General features: G+C 36.0%; 1 protein-coding gene and 2 long non-coding RNA genes across 4 annotated transcripts in view; 2 read left to right on the plus strand and 1 right to left on the minus strand.

Annotated features, from left to right (window-relative positions):
• The window catches only part of fbxl17 (F-box and leucine-rich repeat protein 17), a 379,419-nt gene that overhangs the window by 206,185 nt on the left and 148,234 nt on the right, over positions 1–25,000 (plus strand). For both annotated transcript variants that reach the window (XR_015497408.1, XM_087264114.1), the window contains exon 9: positions 16,708–16,784. Coding sequence is in view for 1 of the 2 variants with exons in the window: in XM_087264114.1 (XP_087120240.1) it covers positions 16,708–16,784 (77 nt within the window). In the remaining variant the exon portion in view is untranslated. The remainder of the gene's footprint in view (positions 1–16,707; positions 16,785–25,000) is intronic.
• Positions 20,580–22,883, plus strand: LOC148679665 (uncharacterized). The gene is made up of 2 exons (XR_015944728.1): positions 20,580–21,220; positions 21,717–22,883. It is a non-coding gene; the product is annotated as an uncharacterized LOC148679665 (long non-coding RNA).
• Positions 21,727–25,000, minus strand: part of LOC141375564 (uncharacterized) — a 4,767-nt gene continuing 1,493 nt past the window's right edge. The window contains exons 2-3 of the long non-coding RNA XR_015497520.1: positions 23,191–24,503; positions 21,727–22,960 (exon numbers count right to left, since the gene is read on the minus strand). This is a non-coding gene — a long non-coding RNA (uncharacterized LOC141375564). The remainder of the gene's footprint in view (positions 22,961–23,190; positions 24,504–25,000) is intronic.

Raw genomic sequence — 25,000 nt, forward strand, 5'->3', positions numbered from 1 at the left:
GTGCACTGCCTTGCCTTTATGGTGTTTTAAACAAAAGTGTTTCAGTTGCAATTAAAATATTATTTTAATAATCTAAATAAATTGTAATTGTTCTAAAATACATTTATTTGTATTCAACAAAATAACAAAATGTAAGTCTAAAAAGCATCTAGTAAGCTTTACTTCTGCAGTTAAAGTGCAGAACACAATTGAAAACCTGCTTAAATACATGCTAATGTTCATTCATTCATTCGTTTGTTTGTCGGCTTAGTCCCTTTATTAATCCGGGGTCGCCACAGTGGAATGAACCGCCAACTTATGCAGCAATTTTTACGCAGCGGATGCCCTTCCAGCCGCAAGCATGCTAATGTTTCTTTTGAAAATATTATTACTGTTATACACTCACCGGCCACTTTATTAGGTACACTCTACTAGTACTGTGTTGGACTCCTTCTGCCATTAGATCTGCCTTAATCCTTCGTGGCGTAGATTCAACAAGCTACTGCAAATATTCCTCAGAGATTTTGCTCCATGTGGACATGATAGCTGCAGATTTGTCGGCTGCACATCCATGATGCCAATCTCCCGTTTTACCACATCCCAAAGCTGCTCTATTGGATTGAGCTCTGGTGACTGTGGAGGCCATTTGAGTGCAGTGAACTCATCGTCATGTTCACCAGTCGGAGATGATTGAGCTTTATGACATGCTGCGTTATCCTGCTGGAAGTAGCCATCAGAAGATGGAGACACTGTGCTCATAAAGGGATGGACATGGTCAGCAACAACACTCAAGTAGGCTGTGGCGTTGACACCATGCTCAATTGGTACTAATGGACCCAAAGTGTATTAGTGCAGCCCATCTGGCACCAACAACAATGCCACTTTTAAAGTCGCTTAATCCTTCCTCATTCTGATGCTCGGTTTGAACTGCAGCAGATCGTCTTGACCATGTCTACAGGCCTAAATGCAGTGAGTTGCTGCCATGGCTGTTTTGCAATTTGCGTTAACGAGTAATTGGACGGATGTACCTAATAAAGTGGCCAGTGATTGTGTTTAATCAGTATTTTTTGGTGATTTAAACAAAAGTGCTTAAATTGCAATTTAAACAATTTTGAAATGCAATGCATTTTTCTTCAAATGCAATATTAAAATATTGCTATTTTGCAAAAATATTCAAAGTAATCTTAATGGTGCCAAAAAGAGGCCTTAAAAGAAAAGAAAAGATTCTTTAAGCTCAATATGATTTTACGATGACATTCGAGTCTAAGAAATATTTAGAACACTACAGTCAGTCATATCAGGTGTGCAAAAACATCTGAACGCCTGGTTGAATATGTTTTAAAGTTTTTTTTTGTATTATTAGTATTGTAAATCATGGCATATGTCATTTAAATATATACAGTTGAAGTCAGGCGACGCAGTGGCGCAGTGGGTAGCACATTCGCCTCACAGCAAGAAGGTCGCTGGTTCGATCCTTGGCTCAGTTGGCGTTTCTGTGTGGAGTTTGCATGTTCTCCCTGCGTTTGCATGGGTTTCCTCCGGGTGCTCCGGTTTCCCCCACAGTCCAAAGACATGCGGTACAGGTGAATTAGGTAAGCTAAATTGTCCGTAGTGTATGAGTGTGTGTGTGTATGTTTCCCAGAGATGGGTTGCGGCTGGAAGGGCATCCGCTACGTAAACTTGCTGGATAAGTTGGCGGTTCATTCCGCTGTGGCGACCCCAGATTAATAAAGGGATTAGGCCGACAAGAAAATGAATGAATGAACAGTTGAAGTCTGAATTATTAGCCCTCTTTAATTTTTTTTTTCTTTTTTAAATATTTCCCAAATGATGTTGAACAAATTCAGAAAATTTTCACATTATTTCCTATATTTCCTATTTTTTTCATCTGGAGAAAATCTTATTTGTTTTATTTTGGCCAGAATAAAAGCAGTTTTTAATATTTTAAACACCATTTCAAGGTCAATATTATTAGCTCCTTAAAGCTATATTTTTTTTCGATAGTCTCCAGAACAAACCATCATTATACAGTAACTTGCCTAATTACCCTAACCTGCCTAGTTAACCTAATTAACCTAGTTAAGCTTTTAAGTTCAAGTTGCTTTATTGGCATAACATTAAATACAGTATTGCCAAAGCACTTCAAGTATGTAGTATATTAAAATCATCAAATAATAATAATAAAATAAAATTTTTTAATTACAATACAGTAAGACATAAATGACAACAAACAAACAAACAAACAAACAAACAGATAATATATTGACAAATATAATAATATTAATAATAATAATAATAATAATAATAATAATAATAATAAACTCTAGATTATTTAAATAAGAAACATGAATATACATTAACCATTTCTTATGGTGTGTAGGGTGTATACATATTTTGCAGCTAGTCTGTATGTCAATTCATTCTGTCCGAGTCATTTAAATTGACAAATGAATTAGTCAATGTTTCAAATTGGGGGGAAAATATTTATCTCGAAAACTATTATATTTAGCCTTTAAATGTCACTTTAAGCTGTATAGAAGTGTCTTGAAGAATATCTAGTCTAATATTATTTACTGTCATCATGACAAAGAGAAAATAAATCAGTTATTAGAGATGAGTTATTAAAACTATTATGATTAGAAATGTGGTGAAATAATAATGCAGGGTGCTAATAATTCAGGGGGTCAAGTAATTCTGACTTCAATTGTATTTTATGCACTAACTTTATTTTAAACAATATTTAAAATTTACACACTTTAGTTTCAATCATCATAAATCATCAAGCATAAATATTCTGCTTTAAAGAAAAGCATGCTGATCATTGTTTTAAAATGAAAATAAATCTCAAAGCTAAAGAGGATTTTTATAAAAAAAAAAAAGTAAAATCTGTATTTTGATTTTGGGATGAAGCTTTTCGACAGCTGAAGTCAGTCAGATCTGGAGCGTATAAAACATCTGAAAGCCTGTCTGAATAGATTTGAATGCATGTTTTTTGGTTCGTTGGCAAGAGTAAATACAGCATGTGTCGTTTGCATGATGGGATATTAATGTGGACGGCTTGTAAATCATGCACATTATGATGTTATGTTTCATTACGTCTATAGCGTCCAGTTTAACCCGTGCCAAATCTGTTTTCATTACTGACCAGCAGAGACGGAGGAAATTTATGGAGCGAAAGAGTTTAAGAGTTGCATCATTTCCTGAACAGAAAGCCAACATTTGCTGAAGTGCTGTCTTTACCACAGTACCTGTGTGTTATTCTGCTAAGATTAGTGCTGATTTAGTGCCTATTTTTGTGCTGTACGTTTCAGATAAGTTTTAGTTTGTTGCACTAATGCTTTTATTTTTTAGTTTTTGTGATCAAATTTTTATTGATTTTAAAGTGAGTGGTCACAGCATCTTTAAGGTTTTTCCAGCAAACAAAGCAGGATTCACTCGTCAACCCCCCAGCCCACCTCCCAACAGTGCTAAAGGCCACGCCATGCCATAAATAACATTGCAATCAAAACAAATAACTAAGAGAAAATATATACATGCAAATAAACATGAAATACACATACCTTACACACGAACATGATAAATACAGCGTGTATTAATGCTGTTATTTAATAGTTTTATTTTGTGAAAACTTTAGTTTTTACGTACATAGTTTCAGTTTTAGTAATTCTAGTTTAACAGAATACATTTAATGTCATCCAGGGGTGCGTTTCCCAAAACCATTGTTAGCCAACTAAGGTTGCAAGTTCTGTTGTTACAAGCATAGTTTGTTGATTTGCCGTTTCCCAAATCCGTCGCTCCAACGAACATTCGCAAACTGCATCGCAAACTTGAGCACTCGCAACTACACCTCTGGAACTGTAGTTAGAAACATAGTTCCTGGCTGTGTTCTATTTCTACTTATCCCCCCTATGCCCTATTCATTTAGAACATTCCTACATTTAAAGTAGGAATTTTTAAAAGTAAAAAGCGTTAAGGTCATCTCTCTCAGGTGTCATTTGCTTTCTAACTATTTTTACAGTTCAGTTTTAGCGATCTTCATGTTTACAATTGTGCTCTCTTAGCAGTGCACTTTGAAAACATTGATGTCATTTTGATGGCTCTATATGTGCCATTTACAGATATTTCAGTTAATATGGAAAGCGAGTGCATGCTTTTACCAAAACTAATATTGGATTTTATTTTAAATGCATGTGCTTGTAAAACAATATCATTTGCACAAAGAAATGATGGGGTTTTTCTATAAAGAAGTAGTTACTCCGCACAGTTTTGAGCATCATTATGGGTGTTTTCAGCCTGATCTCACGAGAAAACGTAAGTATTTTACGTTTTGCCAGTTTAGTGGCTAATACGTACGAATTCGTACGAGTTCAGTCGTACGAAATGGTACGATTTTAAAAAGGAGGCGTGGCACCTGACCCCACCCCTAACCCCAACCGTCATTGGGGGATAAGCAAATCGTACTAAATTGTACGAATTAGATCGTACGAATTCATACGAATTAGCCACTAAATGAAAAAGTTACGAATTGCCGTGAGATTGTGTTGGTGTGTTACATTATAACTAACGTGGTTTAAGTGATGGATCTGAACAGAGAAACTACGGGTTTTGGGAAACACTTGTTACTACATCGTTCTTTCCCCAAACGATGCATCGTACCATGATAGTTCAGCTGCGATGGGGACCGGTGCAGCAGCTGCTCAGGATACAGCCTGGTCCCAGATATGGAAACCTTGGGATCATCTTGTCGCTGGTCTTGGATCCAATCAGAGACTCCACATTATCTGGATGATCGAGATGAGTATCCCCAGGTGGAAATGGAGAATACAGAGAATAATTAGCGTAGCTGCTGTTCATAGTGTATATAAACAAGATGTAGAAACTTGTGTGGAAACCCGCTAAGTGATCCACTTAGTGTGTGCTTTACTAAACAGATAGGTCTTTAATCTAGTGTTGAACTGAGAGAGTGTGTCTGCGCCTCGGATATTATCAGAAAGGCTATTCCAGAGTTTAGGAGCCATAAAGGAGAAGGCTCGACCTCCTTTAGTGGACTTTGCTATTCTAGGTACTACCAGAAGCCCTGAGTTATGAGATCTAAAAGAGCGAGTTGGATTGTAGTGAGACAGAAGGTTGGTTAGATAAACAGGAGCTTGATTATTTAAAGCTTTATAGGTAAGAAGCAATATTTTTAAATCAATACGAAACTGTACAGGCAGCCAGTGTAAGGAGGAGAACATTGTGGTGATATGATCATATTTTCTAGAGCTGGTCAGAACTCTGGCTGTTGCATTTTGTACTGTCTGAAGTTTGTTAATAGAGGATGCTGGGCAGCCAGCAAACAGAGTATTACAGTAATCCAGCCTAGAGGTCATAAAAGCATGGACTAGCTGTTCTGCATCTGAAATTGATAGCATACTTCGTAACTTAGCGATATTTCTCAGATAAAAGAAGGCAGTTTTTAGATGCTGTTTAACCCAGCATGTTTTACAGTATGTTTGATTTTAGTTAATTTTCCTGTGACTGTTTTCAGTTACATTTAGTTTTACTTGTTCATTTATTGTGATTTATTTCATTGTATTTCAGTTAATGAAAACATTTTTGACTAAACTAAAAAAGAAAACTCTTTCTCCACACTCTTATTTACTGTAAGTCTTGAATCTGATGTTCGTGTTCTGGACGTTGTAGCACATATAGCTGAACGCCGGATGTCCGTGTGTATCATAGCTGGACATCTGAAGCATATTTAGTGTAATTAAAAGCAGTCGCTGTAATTGAAGAACCTGCACTCCGTCAAGGTATCCTGAAATTACATGCCAGGCTGAAGCGTTTACTTCCTTCTCCCCGATATTTCTCCTTCTCCCAGCTCTTCATATCCATTAGTTTAATGAACGCTGTTGAATGTGGAGCGTGAACATGCTGCTAATATCCTCTCATTAAAGCAAACTCTGCTTATCAGAGCCATTAACAGTAGATCACGTCACATGAAGGAGCTTTTGTGTGTCTGTAATGAGTCGGCCTGAAATGTGACGTCCTCGGGGAGAGATTCAGACGTGTATTACCGTAAACAGCGGCCGGTTGGAGTTTGTGGAAGTCCATCAAACGGGCCTTTCACTTTTTAATTGGATCACAGAAACAAACAGGCCGCTTTGATGGCTCATTTGGGAAGCTTCAGATCTGTTCAGAGTCACAGAACCAACACCAAAAACTTTCTCAACTGCGTCTGAACATGGAAAGGAATGACTCTTAGGATTTAACTCTTAAGAGATGACTCTTGACTTGATCAAATCTTTATAGTAGTTTACACAAGGACATATAATTCTACATTCTTGACTAAAAAGTGGGTCGCGGGAACATTTTCAGTGGGTAAAAAAACAACAACAAAAGTTTAATTTTTAACAAATTTTGCGTATATCAGACTTTTATTTTGAAATGCGCACGCGACAACCGTACCGTTTGACATGTGGAATTTCATTTAATTATAGCACTAAATACGTCGAAGTGCATGTATGACCATAAATATGTAAAGTATGGATTTACATATATTGATGACAAAACCTTCTAAACTAAAATGACATTTAGAAACCAGACATCCCAGTTGCAAGGATAAACCTGTGGACTATTTTCAAAGACGACTCCAATAGCTGAGGGCATCACAAAAGTGCCGAACATCTTCATGTTCAAAACTAGTACAGGCACTCCGCAAATCGTAATGCTCACTGTGTAGCAAAGACCAAGAAAGCTCACACAAAAGCAGAAGAGCAAATAACTGGTGATTATTATAAAAATGGTTATGATTATTTGAATAATTTAACTTTAATTTGCTGGTTTGTTCTGTTCAACAGGATCAGTGTTAATTAGGGATGTAACGGTATCAGAATTTCACGGTACGGTAATACCTCGGTATGAATGTCACGGTACGGTATTTATTGAATCATTTACAGGAAAAAACAAAACTTATGAAAATACTCCAAAAAAGTGCCAAAAGTGTCAATGACATACAAATTAGCCATCTACCTGTAAGCTTTGAAACAGGAACTTCAATTTTAATAACAAAAAATTATTAAACCATGTAAAAAAAATAAAGTTTCAATTTAGTATTGTTGAAAACTCATCACATTCAACATTTAATCACACTCAGCCCATCTACACAGATCAGAGCTCTGCTAGTCGGACTTCTCATCAAGCATCTCCCGCTGGATCTAATCTCACTATATTTATTAAACGGGATATTTCATTTATCTTGTTGTCTTTATCTAACGACATATTCCCTGACTTTGGGCATTGGAATCTATTACTTGTTCTCAGGTAACGTGTTTTGGCAAAAGAGAGGCTGTGTTTCGTATTTCACTGAAATTGAAAGGAGGCAGTTGTTATCGGCTCCGTTTTGTTATAAATATCCACACAGTGAAGATGACGCTCATCTTATGCAGCACGACGCCTCAACATTTCTGCTGTCTAAGTTGCTAATATTAAAATGAAAATAGGCAGTTCCTTAAATCATGTTTCCATTTTATTGTTGAGAAAGTGAAACAACGAAGCCAGGGTGATGTGAATGAAGTTATAAAGTACACTGTTCCCTTTGAACATTTACCCGTGTCCTCTGTATAATCTGCTTTTCCATATCAAACTGAGAAGAAGAGACTGCAGCCTTGATCAAACTTGCGAAGTCTGAACTTACACGGAGATAATGCAGGACTGAACTGTGTGTGTTAGGCTACTTAATATTCAGGAAAAGCCCCAATCAGAGAGGCGAATGTCAGCAGCCCCACTTCCGTTTTCAGATGTCTCCGTTTTCCATTATCCACACTGAGACGGAGCAGCAGTTTTCGGCGCTCGAGAACTCCGGCGTAGTGTGGACGGTTGGCGTAACCGTAGCAAAACTTATGCGTTTTCAAACTAAAACGCATTAGTGTTAACGGGGCCTTAGAGTTTTCCAGCTCTTTTCATCCCCGCTTCTAGCAGCACACTCCATTTCCGCATTACTGGATCTGTAGCAACAACAGACCGCAAGGGATGATGGTCAAGCATGGGCTGATGGCAATTGTAGTTTTCGCTATCTCCCGTTCGCTTCATTCGCCTGAGCAAATTTTCTCAGAAGACCTATAGTTTTACCGAGTCATGCGACTTCGGTAATATCGAAAAAAATTAATATTGCGGTATGACGGTATTTACAATACCGTTACATCCCTAGTGTTAATGTTTTATTAACAGTTTAGTTTAGTAAATGGTACTGAACTTTTCCTTACCCTAACCACTGTTTACAGTATTTGACATTTTTACTTTGTAATATATCTATAATTTGATACATTTTGTTAATTGACAGAGATAAAATATTGTTTATTTGTAAGTCTTGGTGATTTTCTTATGATGTATCTGTCACTAGTTGTGTATGTTAATAAATAAATACAAATTAATTATAAATCTTAAAATTATATTATAGCTCCTAAAAATTTGGGTCGCGGCTTGATGACCATGTAAAAAAGTGGGTCCCATGGCCAAACCAGTTGAGAACCCCTGCACTAGACCATGTCATTCGCCAATTAGAAAACTATACAGTATTTTATAATACTACAATTCCCACTGAAAAACTGTAATAAATCCAGCACGTTTCAGTTGTGTAGCGAGTAAAACTTATGTTATAATATGCAATATTTCATGCATGCAGGGAACGCTGGTCTAACTTTCTCACGTGCTTTGTCCTAAAGCCACTACTGTATGCTTAGTGTTTGGCCAGCGGCATGCAGGAACTACGCTTATTATTAAACCACACTTACATGCTATTGCAGAGCGAGTTTCAGAGTAGCGGTGAACAATATAAGGAGCGCGTCACAGGCTGTCATTGTTCAAAAATATAATAAAAATATTATAGATCATTTAATTTAATCATTACTATTGGACTGTGAAGAGACTTTCAACCAGCACAACAACACATGCTTCTGAAGACAATCACCTACTGCAGCTTTAACGTTTAGCCTAACAATCCTAAATACATTAAGCAATGATAACACTAGAGTTTTCTGGAGTTTTTTTTATGATGGCAATACGTAATACTAGTATTAGAGGGCACATAGTTTACCCCTTTTTTATGATTTAATATTAATATTCTGGTTGTTCTGAGTGTGCCAGTTTAGGTTCAGTTCAACTCACAGTTCAGGTGTTTATATTATCATGTGTTCAAAAGTGTCATGTTGGGGACGTACACACAGCTCGCTGTTTTAGGGGCGTGTTGCTTCACATGAAAATTAGTTTCGGCTTCCTGCCCAACGTAACAAAGAGGCGGAGCCAAGAGCTCCCACGCTCTGTGTTTGCAACAGACAGGCAGACAGACAGAGAGAAGCTAAGCTAAGATAGGATGAGCATTCAGCTGTACATGTACGACTCGGACACAGACCAAGCAGAGAGGACAAAATCATTTGTGTCTTTGTTTAGTCACGGTGTACAAGTGCCGAGCTTGTACACCGAGACTTGTACACCACACACACTGAATTAACTTTGAATAAGGCACCGAATGTGCTGCGACACGGCACACCAGACACTCAGTGACGCGGCAGAAACATGAAGTATCCCGAATCGTTGCGCCACACATTCCAGAACTCCCAAACACTGGCCTTCACCATGCAGGACAAACACAACGGCGCTGCGCTGAGCTGCGATAGGGCGATAATGTGGAGAACATTAGTCTTGTGTTGAGCCCAATGAGCCTTACATCTAAAAATAGAGCACGGGTGTTCCTTAGTGACATCGCTTTGACTCACACGCTGAAAATGACGGACGTGCAACAAGAAACTGAGGATATGATCGTGACACGAGGCTGTCAATCAATATTGGTGGGCGGGGGGACCGTACTCCTACGTAAAGTTGCAGTCGGTCTGAAAACCGCTCTAATTGGTCCGTCGTTTATATATTGTTAAATTGAAAAAAAAGGGCTGCGTGTGTTTATATCAACCCAATATATATCGGTCTATACACTATACTTACACACATGTCTGTCCAAACAGCTTGAAAAGTAGATTTTTCACCATAGTTGCCCTTTAATACATATACTAGTATTCAGCTTAAAGTGCATATTAACGGTTTAACTAGGTTAATTCGGGTAATTAGGCAAGTCATTGTATAACAATGGTTTGTCCTGGAGACAATGCAAAACTAATATTGCTTAAGTGGGCTAATAATATTAACCTTAAAAACTGCTTTTATTCTAGTCGAAATAAAACAAACAAGACTTTCTCCAGAAGAACAAATATTAGAGGAAATACTGTGAATTTCCTGAATCTGTTCAACATCATTTGGGAAATATTTGAAGAAGAATAAAAGTTTCACGTGCAATAATTTGACCTTTAACTGTATATAAATATGCATTAACATGTCATTTATTTTGACTTTTATTTTGGATGTGATTAATTGTGATTAATCATTTGACACAGCTCTAGAAAATACGCAATCTTGTTCTTTTTTTTAATATTTGTGGTGTCAAGAATTACAAAACTGCACATTTTTGCGATGGAGTCAAAGACAAAAGACAAACCAACAGTTCAGTCCTGCTTTATTAGCTCATATAAAAGCAGATTTACAGCCGGAATAATGGAGTAAAGCGCAGTTTTTCCGTTTCCGCCCCTCCATTTCATTAAGTCTTCTGCTTTATTTGATCTCCAGGCCTTGAGCTTCTGTGTTTTCCTCAGGTGCTTTAGTTTGTGTGGAGCTGAAACTCGGCCTTGACTTTGTGTTTTTCTGTCTGGCTCTTTGCTGATAAATGTCTCTTTATGTGCGTCTCGTCTCATCTCGTGGTGTGTGTGTGTGTGTGTGTGTGTGTGAAGATGTGAGCAGCGACACACACTCGCGTCTGTCAGTTTTGTATTAAACATTGATGTCAGTGTTTCTCCTGCTGCGTTTGAATATTACCAGTGTTTTACTTTAATATTGTGTCTCTGCTCTGAGACGTAATTAATGTGTTTATCAGTGGGGAAATATTCCCGCTTTATAAAACGGCTTCGTTTGTTCACTGCAGAAAAAAAAGAAAGCTTTTCTTACTTAGAGTTTGTGTCTTATTTCTAGTTCAAATATCTAAAAATAATCAAATCAAGGAGCATTTTCTAGATGAGTGACATGTATTGTTTTATTTTCAGGAGTCAAAATGTAGTGAGTTTTGCAAACAAACAAGCAAAATAGTCCACAACTGCGGAAAGTATATTTACAAATAGGAAGCTATACAATATTATATTTGCGCATGTACATTAGGTTAGTCATGTCATGTGAAGGATGCCAGAAAACGGAGATGCAAATCCAAATGCAGAATTTATTACACAGAGATTAGTCAGACAGACAATGGTCACAATCAGGGGCAAACGGTAACATACAGAAGAGTGGTCAATAACAGGCGAGTGGTTGATCCGGATGGCGAACAACATTAAAAAAACAAACAAAGCAGAGATCGGTACACGGCATGACAAGGCAAGGCGAAACGCCTTCACTTGACAGTATAACAAGACTCAGCACTGTGTGTGTGTGCTGTATAAATAGTCCCTGTTATCAGTTCATAACGATCCTCCGGCTGTGTGTATGTGTAATCAATGCAACCCGGAACAGGTGTGTTTGAGCAGTGCATGACTGGATATGTAGTTCTTTTGTGTGGTGTGTGTGTAGTTTTCCAGCGATCCGCATGCATACCAGTGATCTGCAAAGATTGGATTGGTGATTGTGACTAGTCAGTACTGAAGCCAAATCTGAAGCTTATCTAACAAAATAACTTACGATAGCAGTCCAAAAACTAGTACAGTCAAATGTGACAAGGCAAGGCGAAACGCCTTCACTTGACAGTATAACAAGGCTCAGCACTGTGTGTGTGTGCTGTATAAATAGTCCCTGTTATCAGTTCATAACGATCCTCCGGCTGTGTGTGTGTAATCAATGCAACCCGGAACAGGTGTGTTTGAGCAGTGCATGACTGGATATGTAGTTCTTTAGTGTGGTGTGTTTGTGGTTCCTTAGCGATCCGCATGTATACCAGCGATCTGCAGGGATTAGATCGCTGGTGATTGTGACTAGTCAGTACTAGGGTTGGGCCGATAGACGATACCATCGTCCATCGCCGATGGCCAATAGATGACACGATGCTGAGCCGGCATCGGCAATCCTCCGCCCCCGGCGCAAACCCCCTCGTGAAAAATACATACTTAGGCCCCGTTTACACTAATACTACTTAGTTTTAAAATGACATTTTAGAACGAACATGATCCACATCCACACCGTGTTTTGCCTAGCATTTCTGAACACATGATGTATCACTCTGATGTATCACATTAGACAACACATCCCAACCCTACTTGACAGTATAACAAGACTCAGCACTGATGTGTGTGTGTGCTGTATAAACAGTTCCTGTAATCAGGTCAAATTGATTCTCCTGCTGTGTGTATGTGTAATCAATGAAACCCGGAACAGGTGTGTTTGAGCAGTGCATGACTGGATATGTAGTTCTTTTGTGTGGTGTGTGTGTAGTTTTCCCAGCGATCCGCATGCATACCAGTGATCTGCAAGGATTGGATTGGTGATTGTGACTAGTCAGTACTGAAGCCAAATCTGAAGCTTATCTAACAAAATAACTTACGATAGCAGTCCAAAAACTAGTAGAGTCAAATGTAGATGTCATTTGAAAAATAATAAAAACAAATTTAATTAAAGGAAAAATCAAGAGAAGCAAAAAAATAGTTAAAGTGTTGTTGGTTGTAATGTTTTGTGTGTGCAATATTTAGCTTGAATTTAATTGTATTATTATTTTATGTTATGTACTCAATTTTGCTGAGCATTATTTAAATATATTCATTATTTTGTTTTCTTTCCGACTCAGTCCCTTTATTAAACTGGGGTTACCACAGTGGACTGAACCGGCAACTTATCCAGCATATATTTTACGCAGGGGATGCCGCTCCAGCCGCAATCCAACACTGGGAAACACCCACACACTCTTGCACACACTCACATACACTATGGCCAATTTAGCGCATTCAATTTACCTATACTGCATGTCTTTGGACTGTGGGGGATACCAGAACACACAGAAACGCCAACTGCCTGGGCTTGAACTAGCAGCATTCTTGCTGTGAAGCGATTGTGTAACCCACTGCTCCACCGTGATGCCCTATATATATATATATATATATATATATATATATATATATATATATATATATATATATACATACAAAGTGTGGATAAAAAAATAGTAGAAGTAGTAATTTGTATAATCATATCAGGAAGATAGGACGTGTGCAAAGCAACCGGAATTATAAGATCTGTTCCTCTCTTTGTGATTATCAGCCACCATCACATATGATCAAGAATGAGTTTTACAAGTTTAACACGTCTTTAAAACCGTGCATGTTTGTAGTTAACATGGTAAAGTTGCTGTACCTCATCACCACATTCACATGTAATTAAAATCATAAAAGAGTCAGTATAATAATAAGACGCTTCGATCTCGGTTTGTGGATGTTAATCAGGTTTATTTTGTACATTAACATAACGAATATCCATACAGCAGTAGATATTAACCTGTATCCTGTCACTGTTGCCATGCAAAACAGTGTGTGTGTGTGTGTGTGTGTGTGTGTGTGTGTGTGTGTGTGTGTGTGTGTGTGTGTGTGTGTGTGTGTGTGTGTGTGTGTGTGTGTGTGTGTGTGTGTGTGTGTATGCGCGCATATAACAACATTGTCTGTAACTAATTGTTGCGGAAAGGCTTCAATCAACTCATCTTACTGTAGTAAGGGAGATCTGCTTCATTCTTGTTTGTCACTGTGCTGTTTATCTACTTGAGATGCAGCTGGGGAAGGCAGCACTCTTCAGAGTGGGTGGGGAGAACTAGCTCATTTGCATTAAAGGCACAGGCAACAAAAACAGCTACAGTGTACAGTTCAGAGCTGAAAATTCCAATATTCTCAAAGGGCTAATAAATAATCTGATGGGAGTTTTGAGCTGAAACTTTACAGACACATTCTTGAGACACAAAAGACTCATCTTGAATCTTGAAAGGGGGTCAAATAGGTGCGCTTTAACAATGAAACATCACTTGCTATATATTTGAAAAAGAATGAAGAATTCAGAGCAGTGTCAGTACTTTAGTCTTCAGCTGTATACAGTACATGTAGGTATTCATTTACTGTACATTTAAAAGGAAAGTTGACCACTAGAACAAGAGGTGTGTGTGTGTGTATCTGTGTGAAATGCAGATGAAGTGTGAGTGTGTGTCCTTGAGTCAGTCCTGTCTCCGGCTGTGATGAGGTCACGCCTCTGACAGCTGTCCTGCGCTCTGATTGGTGGCTCAGGTGTCAGGGGGCGTCAGCTATCATCTGATAGACAGCTCACCGCTTCATTAATGTCTGTTCAGAGACATACACACTGGGGAAAACATGGGGCTTTTAGTAGACGTCACAATGATAGATCAGTGTGTGCTTATTATTATAATGTGAATTATTGGTTTATTGTTTGTTTGTTTGCTTTAATCGTCAAAAGTTGGCTGGTATTAGCTGTTTACACTGATGAAACAACCGCAGATCAAATTTCAGGTTAAATACATTTAACAAACAAACACTTGGATGAATAAAAAATATTGAATAAATCAAATCAATTCATTGTATTGTTTATCCCTTTAGTCACCTTTATATAATTAAAAGAATCAAGTTAAAATGCATCAACATAAGTGTGGGTGTGTGTATTATTTTTCTAAATTTTTGTATTGTATTTAATTTTTATTGTTTAATTTGAATTAAATTTAATTGTATTTTCTTTTATTATTTAATGTAATTTAATCAAATTTGTATTCTTTAATTTAAAATGTAAATTATATATATATATATATATATATATATATATATATATATATATATATATATATATATATATATATATATACATTCATACTTAATGTTATTTAATTGTACTCTAGTTTTTTATTATTCAGTGTGATTTAAATTAATTTTTATTATTTCATTTGAATTAAATTGAATTTAATTGTATTTTATTTTATAATTTAATGTAACTAAATGAGATTTATTTTTTATTATTTATTTTAATAAAACGTAATTAAAGTATTTATTTTATGTAGTCTTATTTAATTTATTTAAAAATATATTGTTTAATTTTAAATTAAATACATTTTATTTTTCTTCTTTATTTAATTTTAATTTATTGTTGTTATTTAATAATTTGAAATATGAAATAAATAAAGAATGATTAATAAAATTATATACGCTTATGTTTATCTTCACCAATGTTGTTTTTTAACAGTTTAGGAAAAAAAAAAAAAAAAAAAAATATATATATATATATATATATATATATATATATATATATATATATATATAAAATGAAATTTAAATAAAATTATAAAATAAATAATAAAATTAAATACACTCATGTTCAGTAAATATGCATTGTTTTGGTTAAAACCATATACATATTTCAAATTAACCACAATAAATAAAAATAAAATAAAATTAGACCAGAAAAAATAAAGTACTTAAATTAAACAAAAAATTTTAATGTAATTAAATTAAAATTAAACAATAAAATTGTTTATAAATTAAATAAAAATACATAATATAAAATAAATACAATTGCATTTTGTTAAATTAAAAAAAATAAATCTAACTAAATTACATTCAAAAATAAAATAAAATACAATTAAATATAATTAGTTTAAAATTAAATAATAAATGTAAAATAAATTACATTAAATAATAACATTAAATACAGTTACATTTAATTAAAATTAAATTTTAAAAATGCAATACAAAACAGAAATGTAGAAAAATGATAATAATTTTTCATAAACTTTTCATCAACAATTAACGCACACATGCACTTATTTTAATGCAATTTAACCTGATTTGATTTAAATATATAAAGGTGACTAAAGGAATAAACAATTCAATAAATTTATGTAATTTATTCTATAATTTTTATTCATCCAATTATTTGATTGTTACATGTGTTTAATTAATAAGCAGAGTTTTAGTTAAAACCAAAAATCTCATTAAATCAAATGCAAACGCTCCTATTCTTCAGCACATGCTCAGATGCGGGTTGGTTATTAAAAGCGGCCATAATTCCATCACCTGAGCATAATTACATCACAGTCTCCTGAAGCTTAATAATTAGGCAGGACTCGCCGTCGGCCCTTTCTTCTCCACCGATCCCAAATCTGCACCTCAAAAGCGTTTGGGAAGAAAATTAATAATTTAATTGAATCTACTCTGATTAAAACTAAAAGGGCTTTGGCATGGAGGAAAGCGCTCGTGACGAAACTGCAGATGCAGAGAGTTGAAAGAGACGCTGATGTGGATGCAGAGTTATTATTGCAGAGTTTCAGCAGATCAGATTCTCCAGCACTGATGACTGCTCCACTGTTACTGCGCTTTACATGCATTCAGCACACGCTTCAATACACAGCAATCAGATATGCATCACACACACACATCAGCAGTTATCCTGATTTAATAGCAACTCTCTTATTTGATGTATTTATAGTGGAGTTTATGATGAATAACACACACATGATGTTACAAAGTTTGCAGTCCACACACACACACACACACACGCTTAACTGTATACTGTTATAGCTTTCATATATTGTTGCTGATTGAGACGTAGGCATGGTCCGATTTGTTCTGTGCATGTGCAGATGAGCTTCAGGTGTGTGTTCTGACCTCTGACCCTATATGTGTGTGTGTTTTTCAGGTGTGTGGAGATCATTGCTAAAGAGGGCCGCAGTCTGAAGGAGCTGTATCTAGTGTCCTGCAAGATCACAGATCACGGTAAGACTGGAGATCATTTCAGATACGCTCAGTGTTTGTATAGCTGCCGCTGCTACACACTCACTGTACACACTCAAAACCCTCTGCTACACACTAGATGTCATTATATATACTCACTGTATACTATTACAGACCTCTGCTACACTCTAAATAACATACACTCAGTGTACACTATTATAACCCTCAATCAGCAGCTTTTGTGCTGATGTCAGGCCGCTATGACAAAATGTCAAGGAGGTTTGAACAGCGTTTTGGCTGAATAAATTCTTCATGAAGCAGCATTATTTTATTATACAGTTAAAACCTGAAGTTTACATACACACTAAAAAAGGAACATAACCATTTTTATTAAATGTCTGATGGTAAATCATACTCAAACATTTACTATTTTAGGTCTGTCAGGATTACCTAAATGATTAACATTTGCTTAATGCCAGAATAATGAGAGAGATTGAGATTTTTGTTATTAATTTCTGCGCAGTCAAAAGTTTACACACATTTCCTTGGTATTTTTTAGCTTTGCTTTTAAACTGTATAACTTTGGTCAAATGTTTTGGGTCTCCTTCCACAAGCTTCTCACAATAGTTTGCAGGAATTTTGGCCCATTCCTCCTGACAGAATTGGTGTAACTGAGTCAGATTTGTCTTGCTCGCACAAGCTTTTTCAACTCTGCCCACAGATTCTCTATAGGATTGAGACCAGGGCTTTGTGATGGCCACTCCAAAACATTCACTCTGTTGTCCTTAAAGCACATTTTCACTAGTTTGGCAGTGTGCTTAGGGTCATGGTCTGTGTGGAAGACCCATTTGTGGCCAAGTTGTAATCTCCTGGCTGATGTCTTGAGATGCTGCTTCAGTATTTCTGCATAATGTTCTTTCTTCATGATGCCATCTATGCTGTGAAGTGGACCAGTCCCTCCTGCAGCAGAACAGCCCCACAACATGATGCTGCCGCCCCCATACTTCACAGTTGGGATGGTGTTCTAGGCTCATAAGCTTTCCCTTTTGTCCTCCAAATGTAACACTGCTCATTATGGCCAAACAGTTCAATCTTAGCTCCATCAGAGCACAGGACATGTCTCCAAAAGTATTTTCCCCGCGTAATACAGCAAATTGCAATCTGGCTTTGTTGTTGATTCTGGCTTGATGTTTTTCCTATGTTGTCACACAATTATGTATGGACTAGAGACAGAAGCCCTGCCCATGATGCGGATCTGCATCTATTGTGAAGTGAATTCGACTTGCGAAGCGAGTAAAGTCAAAATGTTTACGTGTCTAGTGTGAACACCGCATAAAGCATCCCATTGTCAACGTTTATATGCCTATTTATTTATTTATTTTAAGAACCTCAAACTTTACCTACGTTCATGGCCATCAGCAGACTTCATGTCTTTATTTATTTAGTTACTGTTTATTTGTAGTTGTTATTTTCTCAAAAGCTTTGCATACTTTTACACTATAATAAATAAATTTTTATCAAATAAATGATAAATATTTATTAATTTGTCTTTATTAAAGTTTGCCTACTTTCAGGGTGAAGCTGCACACATTTACAGTTTGCATTTTTATATATTTACTACTATTTTAATTTATTCATTATATAGTTTTGAAAATCCTGAAACTTTGCTTTCTTTATAGTAAAGCATTTGTCATTTATTTTTATGTATTTGTTTTTATATATGTGTGTGTGACTGCTTTTTGTGTCTACCAAAATTGTATGGTTTTAAATCCTAAAACTTTGCATACTTTACATTATGCAATTTACTTTATTTTTTTATTTATTTGCTTACTTGTTTGTTTGATGATTTATTTATTAATGTATTTGATTATTATTTATTTGTTTATTTATATTGTATTGTTATTTATTTATTTATTTATTTATTTATTTTTATGTATTTATTTATTTATTTTTATTTATTTTTATTTATTTATTTATTTATTTATTTATTTGATTATGTATTTATTTATTACTTTGAGTATTTATTTATTTATTTGTTTATTTATTCATTTATTTATAGCGTTCAGATTGTGTTTATTTATTTACTACTATTTTGTTTTACTAAATTACTTTTTTAAATCCAATTTTTTTTTTCATGAATGCAACTTTTTAGTAGTCTTTTTTCCCCAATTAGTTAATTAATTAATTAGTTTTCCAAATTGTAAAACTTATATATATATATATATCCAGGTGTACATTGTCGGTCATCCTGCATTGCTGGTTCTCTCTCTCAATGTTGCACATGTAATATTTTAGTGTCTGCATTTACATCTTCAAGTGTAAACCATGCGTCCGCTTTATCGAATGCATATTAATGCAGAATGTCAGCCGGAGCAGTATGTGGTCCAGATAATACAGTAATGATGGCAGATAAAGCCTGTGATCCTGTGAAACAAAGGCCAGAACAAAAGGCTGCAGTGGGTAAAAGCTGATACTGCGTGACGGAGCAGAAACTCCTCTCCTCAGACTAATAAAGAAAACACATTTGGCTTTTATTAGTGTTCAGAACGGCTCTCCTCCCTTCGGCCACCTCTGAGAGAAACACAAAGATCTGCTTCAGTCTTTCTAAGTAGAACAAGATTTGCGCAGGAGATTTTTGGGGTCATTTCTGCTCTTAAACGACACCCACAACTGAATCCCAGTGTGTTTGTGTTGAAGCTGTGCCTGAAAGCTGACCACATCTTCCAGCGCATCAGCTCTGCCTTTCACAAAATCACCGCTAGTTAGACGTCATTACATGCAGCTGTGCCACTTACAGTCAAACGCAGAGAAACACAAGAGCACAAACCGGCTGACGGATAGACAGAGAGAGACCTTCATGTAGAGCTGTGAGCTTTTTTGTGGAATTTGTTGGGTGGCAACAAAGCGCTGTCGAATTATTAATGACCACAGAGAGTCAGGACCTCAGTTTAACATCTCATCCTAAAGATGGCGTTCACTGACAGTATAGCGTCCCCTTCACTATACTGGGTCGTTAGGACTCACACAGACCACAGGTTGAGCACCCCCTGCTGGCCTCTCTAACACCACTGCCAACAGCTACCTAGTTTTCCCATGTGTTTTCCCATCCAGGTACTGACCAGTGAGTAACCGCTCTTGGGCTGCAGGGTGATATGGCTGTAATTGCAGAAGAACAGCGAGAGTGAAGGTTCTGGAAAGTGACAATCAGTGAAATTCATAACATTGTGATTGAAAAAGTGTGCTGCTGTTTTCAGCTTTACAGCACAGAAATAAATAACAGCTTATTATATTTTGACATAGATGTATTGTTATATAGTAAGCTGTAATTTATTTGATTTCTGTGATGTAATCCTGAAAATTCTCCTTTAGGTCACAGAATTAAGTTACAGTTTACTATTTATCAACATAAAAAGCAGCTGTTTTGAATTAAAATATTATTATTCATTATTATTCAATTGTTTTACTATTTTATATAGTAAACCGTGACTAATTTATGCGATTTAAAGTTGGAAATGTATCTTTACACCACAGAAATAAATGACAGTTTACTCTATATTGACAGAGAAAACTGCTATTTTTAATTTAAACATAATTTAAATATTATTTTGTGTGACATGCTGGCTCAGTTGGCATTTCTGTGTGGTGTTTTCATGTTCTCTATGAATCAAAATAAATGGTAAAACAAGCTCAACACTAAAAGACTTAGGAAAACACGTTGTGCTTTTACAGACTAACAGGACTCAGCCAAGGGTGTGGGAATGTGAGCTGTGTAAACAGCCCATGTAATCATTCAGTCTTAAATCAGCTACCAGCTGTGTGTGTAATCATCAGAGTTTCAGAAACAGGTGTGCATGAGATGACAGGATTTGTAGTTCATAACATGACAGAATTGTAGTCCAGGTGATGTCGCAAGTATACCAGTGATCTGCAAGCCTAGATTGCTGGTGATCATCACAAAATTAGGTGAGTTTTTTCAGGTAGGGAAAGTAAAATAAACTTAATTTGACCTGAAAGCAAGACTACTCTACTTAATGCACTGATCGGTTATTTTGCTTGTTTTTAGGGAAAACTCACTTTAGTAGGTCGTGCTGTTTTGTAGGTAGTGCTATGGCTTTTGGTTGTAAATTAGTTGGTTATTTGCGTTTCTTTGTGGAGTTTTCATGTTCTCTATGAATCAATATAAAATGGTAAAACAAGCCCAACACTAAAAGACTTAGACAGGAATACACTTTGTGCTTTTACAGACTAACAGGACTCAGCCAGGGGTGTGGGAATGTGAGCTGTGTAAATAGTCCATGTAATCACTCAATGTTAAATCAGCTACCAGCTGTGTGTGTAATCATCAGAGTTTCAGAAACAGGTGTGCATAAGATGACAGGATTAGTAGTTCATAAGGTGATTGAATTGTAGTCCAGGTGATAGTGCAAGTATACCAGTGATCTGCAGGCCTAGATTGCTGGTGATCATCACAAAATTAGGTGAGTTTTTCAAGTGGGGAAAGTAAAAGATACTTAATTTGACCTGAAAACAACAATATTCTACTTAATGCACTGACCGATTATTTAGCTTGTTTTTAGGGAAAACTCACTTTAGTAGGTAGTGCTGTTTTGTAGGTAGTGCTATGGCTTTTGGTTGTGAATTTGTTGGTTATTGTTGTTTCTGTGTGGAGTTTGCATGTTCTGCGTGAATCATTATTCAATATAAATGGTAAAACAAGCCCAACACGAAAAAACTTAGACATTATTACATTTTGTGGTGTTACAAACTAACAGGACTCAGCCAAGGGTTTGGGAATGTGAGCTGTGTAAATAGCCCATGTAATCATTCAGTCTTAAATCAGCTACCGGCTGTGTGTGTAATCATCAGAGTTTCAGAAACAGTTGTGCATTAGATGACAGAATTGTAGTCCAGGTGGAGGTGCAAGTATACCAGTGATCTGCAAGCCTAGATTGCTGATGATCATCACAAAATCAGGTGAGTTTTTCAAGTGGGGAAAGTAAAAGATACTTAATTTGACCTGAAAACAACAATATTCTACTTAATGCACTGATTGATTATTTAGCTTGTTTTTAGGGAAAACTCACTTTAGTAGGTCGTGCTGTTTTGTAGGCAGTGCTATGGCTTTTGGTTGTGAATTTGTTGGTTGTTGGTGTTTCTGTGTGGAGTTTGCATGCTCTGCATGAATCAGTATTCTATTTAAATGGTAAAACAAGCCCAACACGAAAAAACTTAGACAGGATTGCATTTTGTGGTGTTACAGATCTACAGGACTCAGCCAAGGGTGTGGGAATGTGAGCTGTGTAAATAATTTTGATTTGTAGTTCATGACATGACAGAATTGTAGTCCAGGTGATGGTGCATGTATACCAGTGATCTGCAAGCCTAGATTGCTGGTGATCATCACAAAATTAGGTGAGTTTTTCAAGTGGGGAAAGTAAAATATACTTAATTTGACCTGAAAACAACACTATTCTGCTTAATCAGGGCTCTAAATTAAGTTTTTTTTGGTAGCACCGGTGCTCCTAACTTTAAAGATTTAGGCGCACCAGACACAATTTTGTCGCACCTACAAATGATGAGCACCTTTACTACACGTTTTAAAATGAACAGATTCTGTTATAATATATTAACACTTTAATCACAACTAACAAATAAACAAAAGTATGAACATAGAAAAGAAATAAACATAGACTTTTTTAATTTAAATAAACAAGCTTTTGGTAACCAGATGAGTCTTTTTTCAAAGACCCAAGAGCATCTCAAACACACACACACACACTCAGATCAGTGTTTAATAACTCATATGCGGTGAGTTCTGTTTTTTTGGGGAGCCTTAGATCATCTCTTCATCTCTGCAGGGTTTGGCCAGACCTGAAACTCCCAAGTCTGAAAGTCACTTTAGTTCTTCATTGGCAGCAAGTGTGTTTGTGTTCAGATTGTGTGCTTGTGCAAGTGTGTGTGTTAAAGAAAGTGAGTGAAGGACATGTGTGCTGCTTCTTCACAGCAAACTTTAACCTCTAAATCCCTCAAACAGCCTGATATCAGAGAGATGGACACAGTAAGCCTCAGTCTTATCCGCTTCTTCAGATCATTCAGGTCACTCGCAGATCTTACTAAGAAGATGAAAAAAAAAAAAAGAAAGATACGCATGAATGTTCTGAAAGTAAGGTTGAAAAATAGTTTATGTAATAATGCAAAATATTTATATTATAAATACACTGAAAAAAAATATTCAAAGATGATTCCTTGGATTTACTCAATTTTTTTTACGTTAAGTGGTTCTAAACAATTTATTTGTGTTGAATTTAAACAAACAAATTAAGTTGAACATTATTAAACTTAATTTGTTTGTTTAAATTCAACATAAATAAATTGTTTGCAACAATTCTGCATGCAACACTTTTTTCAGTGTACAATGCAATATATAATAAACTGTATATCAGTGCACAGGTTTTTTTTTAATGAAGTGTATATCAATGCTCTCCACAGGTTTGAAATATACTAGCGGTGGTAGCCGGATTGAAATACACCATCTCATAAATAGGTACCTGTATGCAACAAACAAAATATAATAAAATTTTTAACAATAATTTTATTTACTATGACACTGTTATACAGTTTCTTTTCAAGGGATTAAAATAAAAAAAATTCATCCACAATTTTTATTACTTTTCTGCTATTTAGGAGCCATGTGCACCCACTGACAGGTCACATTTGAAAGCTTGAATGCCAAAGCATTTTACATATGCATACACTATAGTCTATGTAATATATTTACATCATCAAATTAAAGGTGCCGTAGGTGATCTACTAAAATGCTAACTGCTTAGCATATTATCTTTGGATGGCGGGGAGGGACTGTGATTCAAAGCCACACCCCCTGAAATTGTGAGCGCGAGCACCGCGTCACAACAGCAGACACACAACCCACTTCATGTCATTCGCCAGTTAGTTAGTGCCAGCGCCGTGCAGGAATTATATTTATTACTAAACCACACTTACATGCTATTTCAGAGCGAATATTCAGAGTAGCGTTGAACAGTATAGGAAGGCTGTCATTGATTAAAAATGACCCAATGTGAATATAAAAGCAACTTCAGCTCAATAAAGCAGGCTAGGCGGAATAGCGCTATTTACTGATGTTTTGTTGTTAAACTAAATATAAATCTACATTATAGATACTGTAAAAGGACCTTATGAAACTGAAAATAATCACATCAATCTTTCACCGGGAGATTTCAGTGGCTAAACAACACGTCTGTGCAGATAAGTCATTCATAACAACACAATCTAACATCAGCTTAGCCTGACTAAGTTTTAAAACAGAACATGACCTGTCTAACAGTTATATTTCAGCCATGGTGTCCTCCTTCCTCCAGCGTGCTCAAGTAACTCCAATATTGATTCAGGTTTTTAAAAGTTTCAATTCAGCATTTGATTTCTCCCGGTCCGTCTCGTGACCGCGCGGCCGCTTTAAGGGCGAATTATACTCGCGACTGGCTTTACAAGAACCGGCCCGAGCTCGGCTGTCCTTCGGCGGCTCTGACTCGGCATCGGCGAGCGGCCCGCAGCATGTGTTTGTGATGCAGACGGGCACGCGCTAATGGCGGATCTGCGTTAACAGATGTGCAGAAGTCCGAATCTACATATGTTGACTGACAGTCTAAGCTGCTTATCGGAATTATGGGAGATGTCAGTCCGACAATATCTAATTGGATGAACATTTTTTTAGTTTTATGCTTTACCCAGAATATAAAAATACTAGTGCTGTCAATCAATTAAAAAAAGTTTACTAAATAATCGCACCTTTAAAAAAAAATAATCGCGATTAATCACTTTTAAAATACTGAATCTTGTAATTTTGGCTAGTTAAATGTAAAATTAATGTAAACGCAAGACAAAAAAATATTTAAATTCAAAATATTATTGTTTAATAGAATTTTTGTTTAACTTGTAACACAGATTTCTTCATGTAAACAACATGCCCACAATAAACCATCAAGATCCTGGCTTGACAGCCATATTTATTACAGAAATTAAAACACAGGCATGTTAATGACATTTAAATTTCAAAACAATCAATGCCAATAAAGAAAACATTGATTTCCATGTTGGATTCTAAGTGGACTGCAAAAAAATGCCAAAATACAGGAATTGCAGATATGGAAAATGAAAAATTATAATAATAAACTATAGAATACAAACTGTTGCACTCATTGTAAAGTTTTATTGCTGTGAGTTGAGAACATTAGTTATAG

This window comes from Danio rerio, chromosome 8, assembly GCF_052040795.2.
Source record: "Danio rerio strain M-AB ecotype USA chromosome 8, GRCz13ab, whole genome shotgun sequence".
Taxonomy (NCBI): Eukaryota; Metazoa; Chordata; class Actinopteri; order Cypriniformes; family Danionidae; genus Danio; species Danio rerio.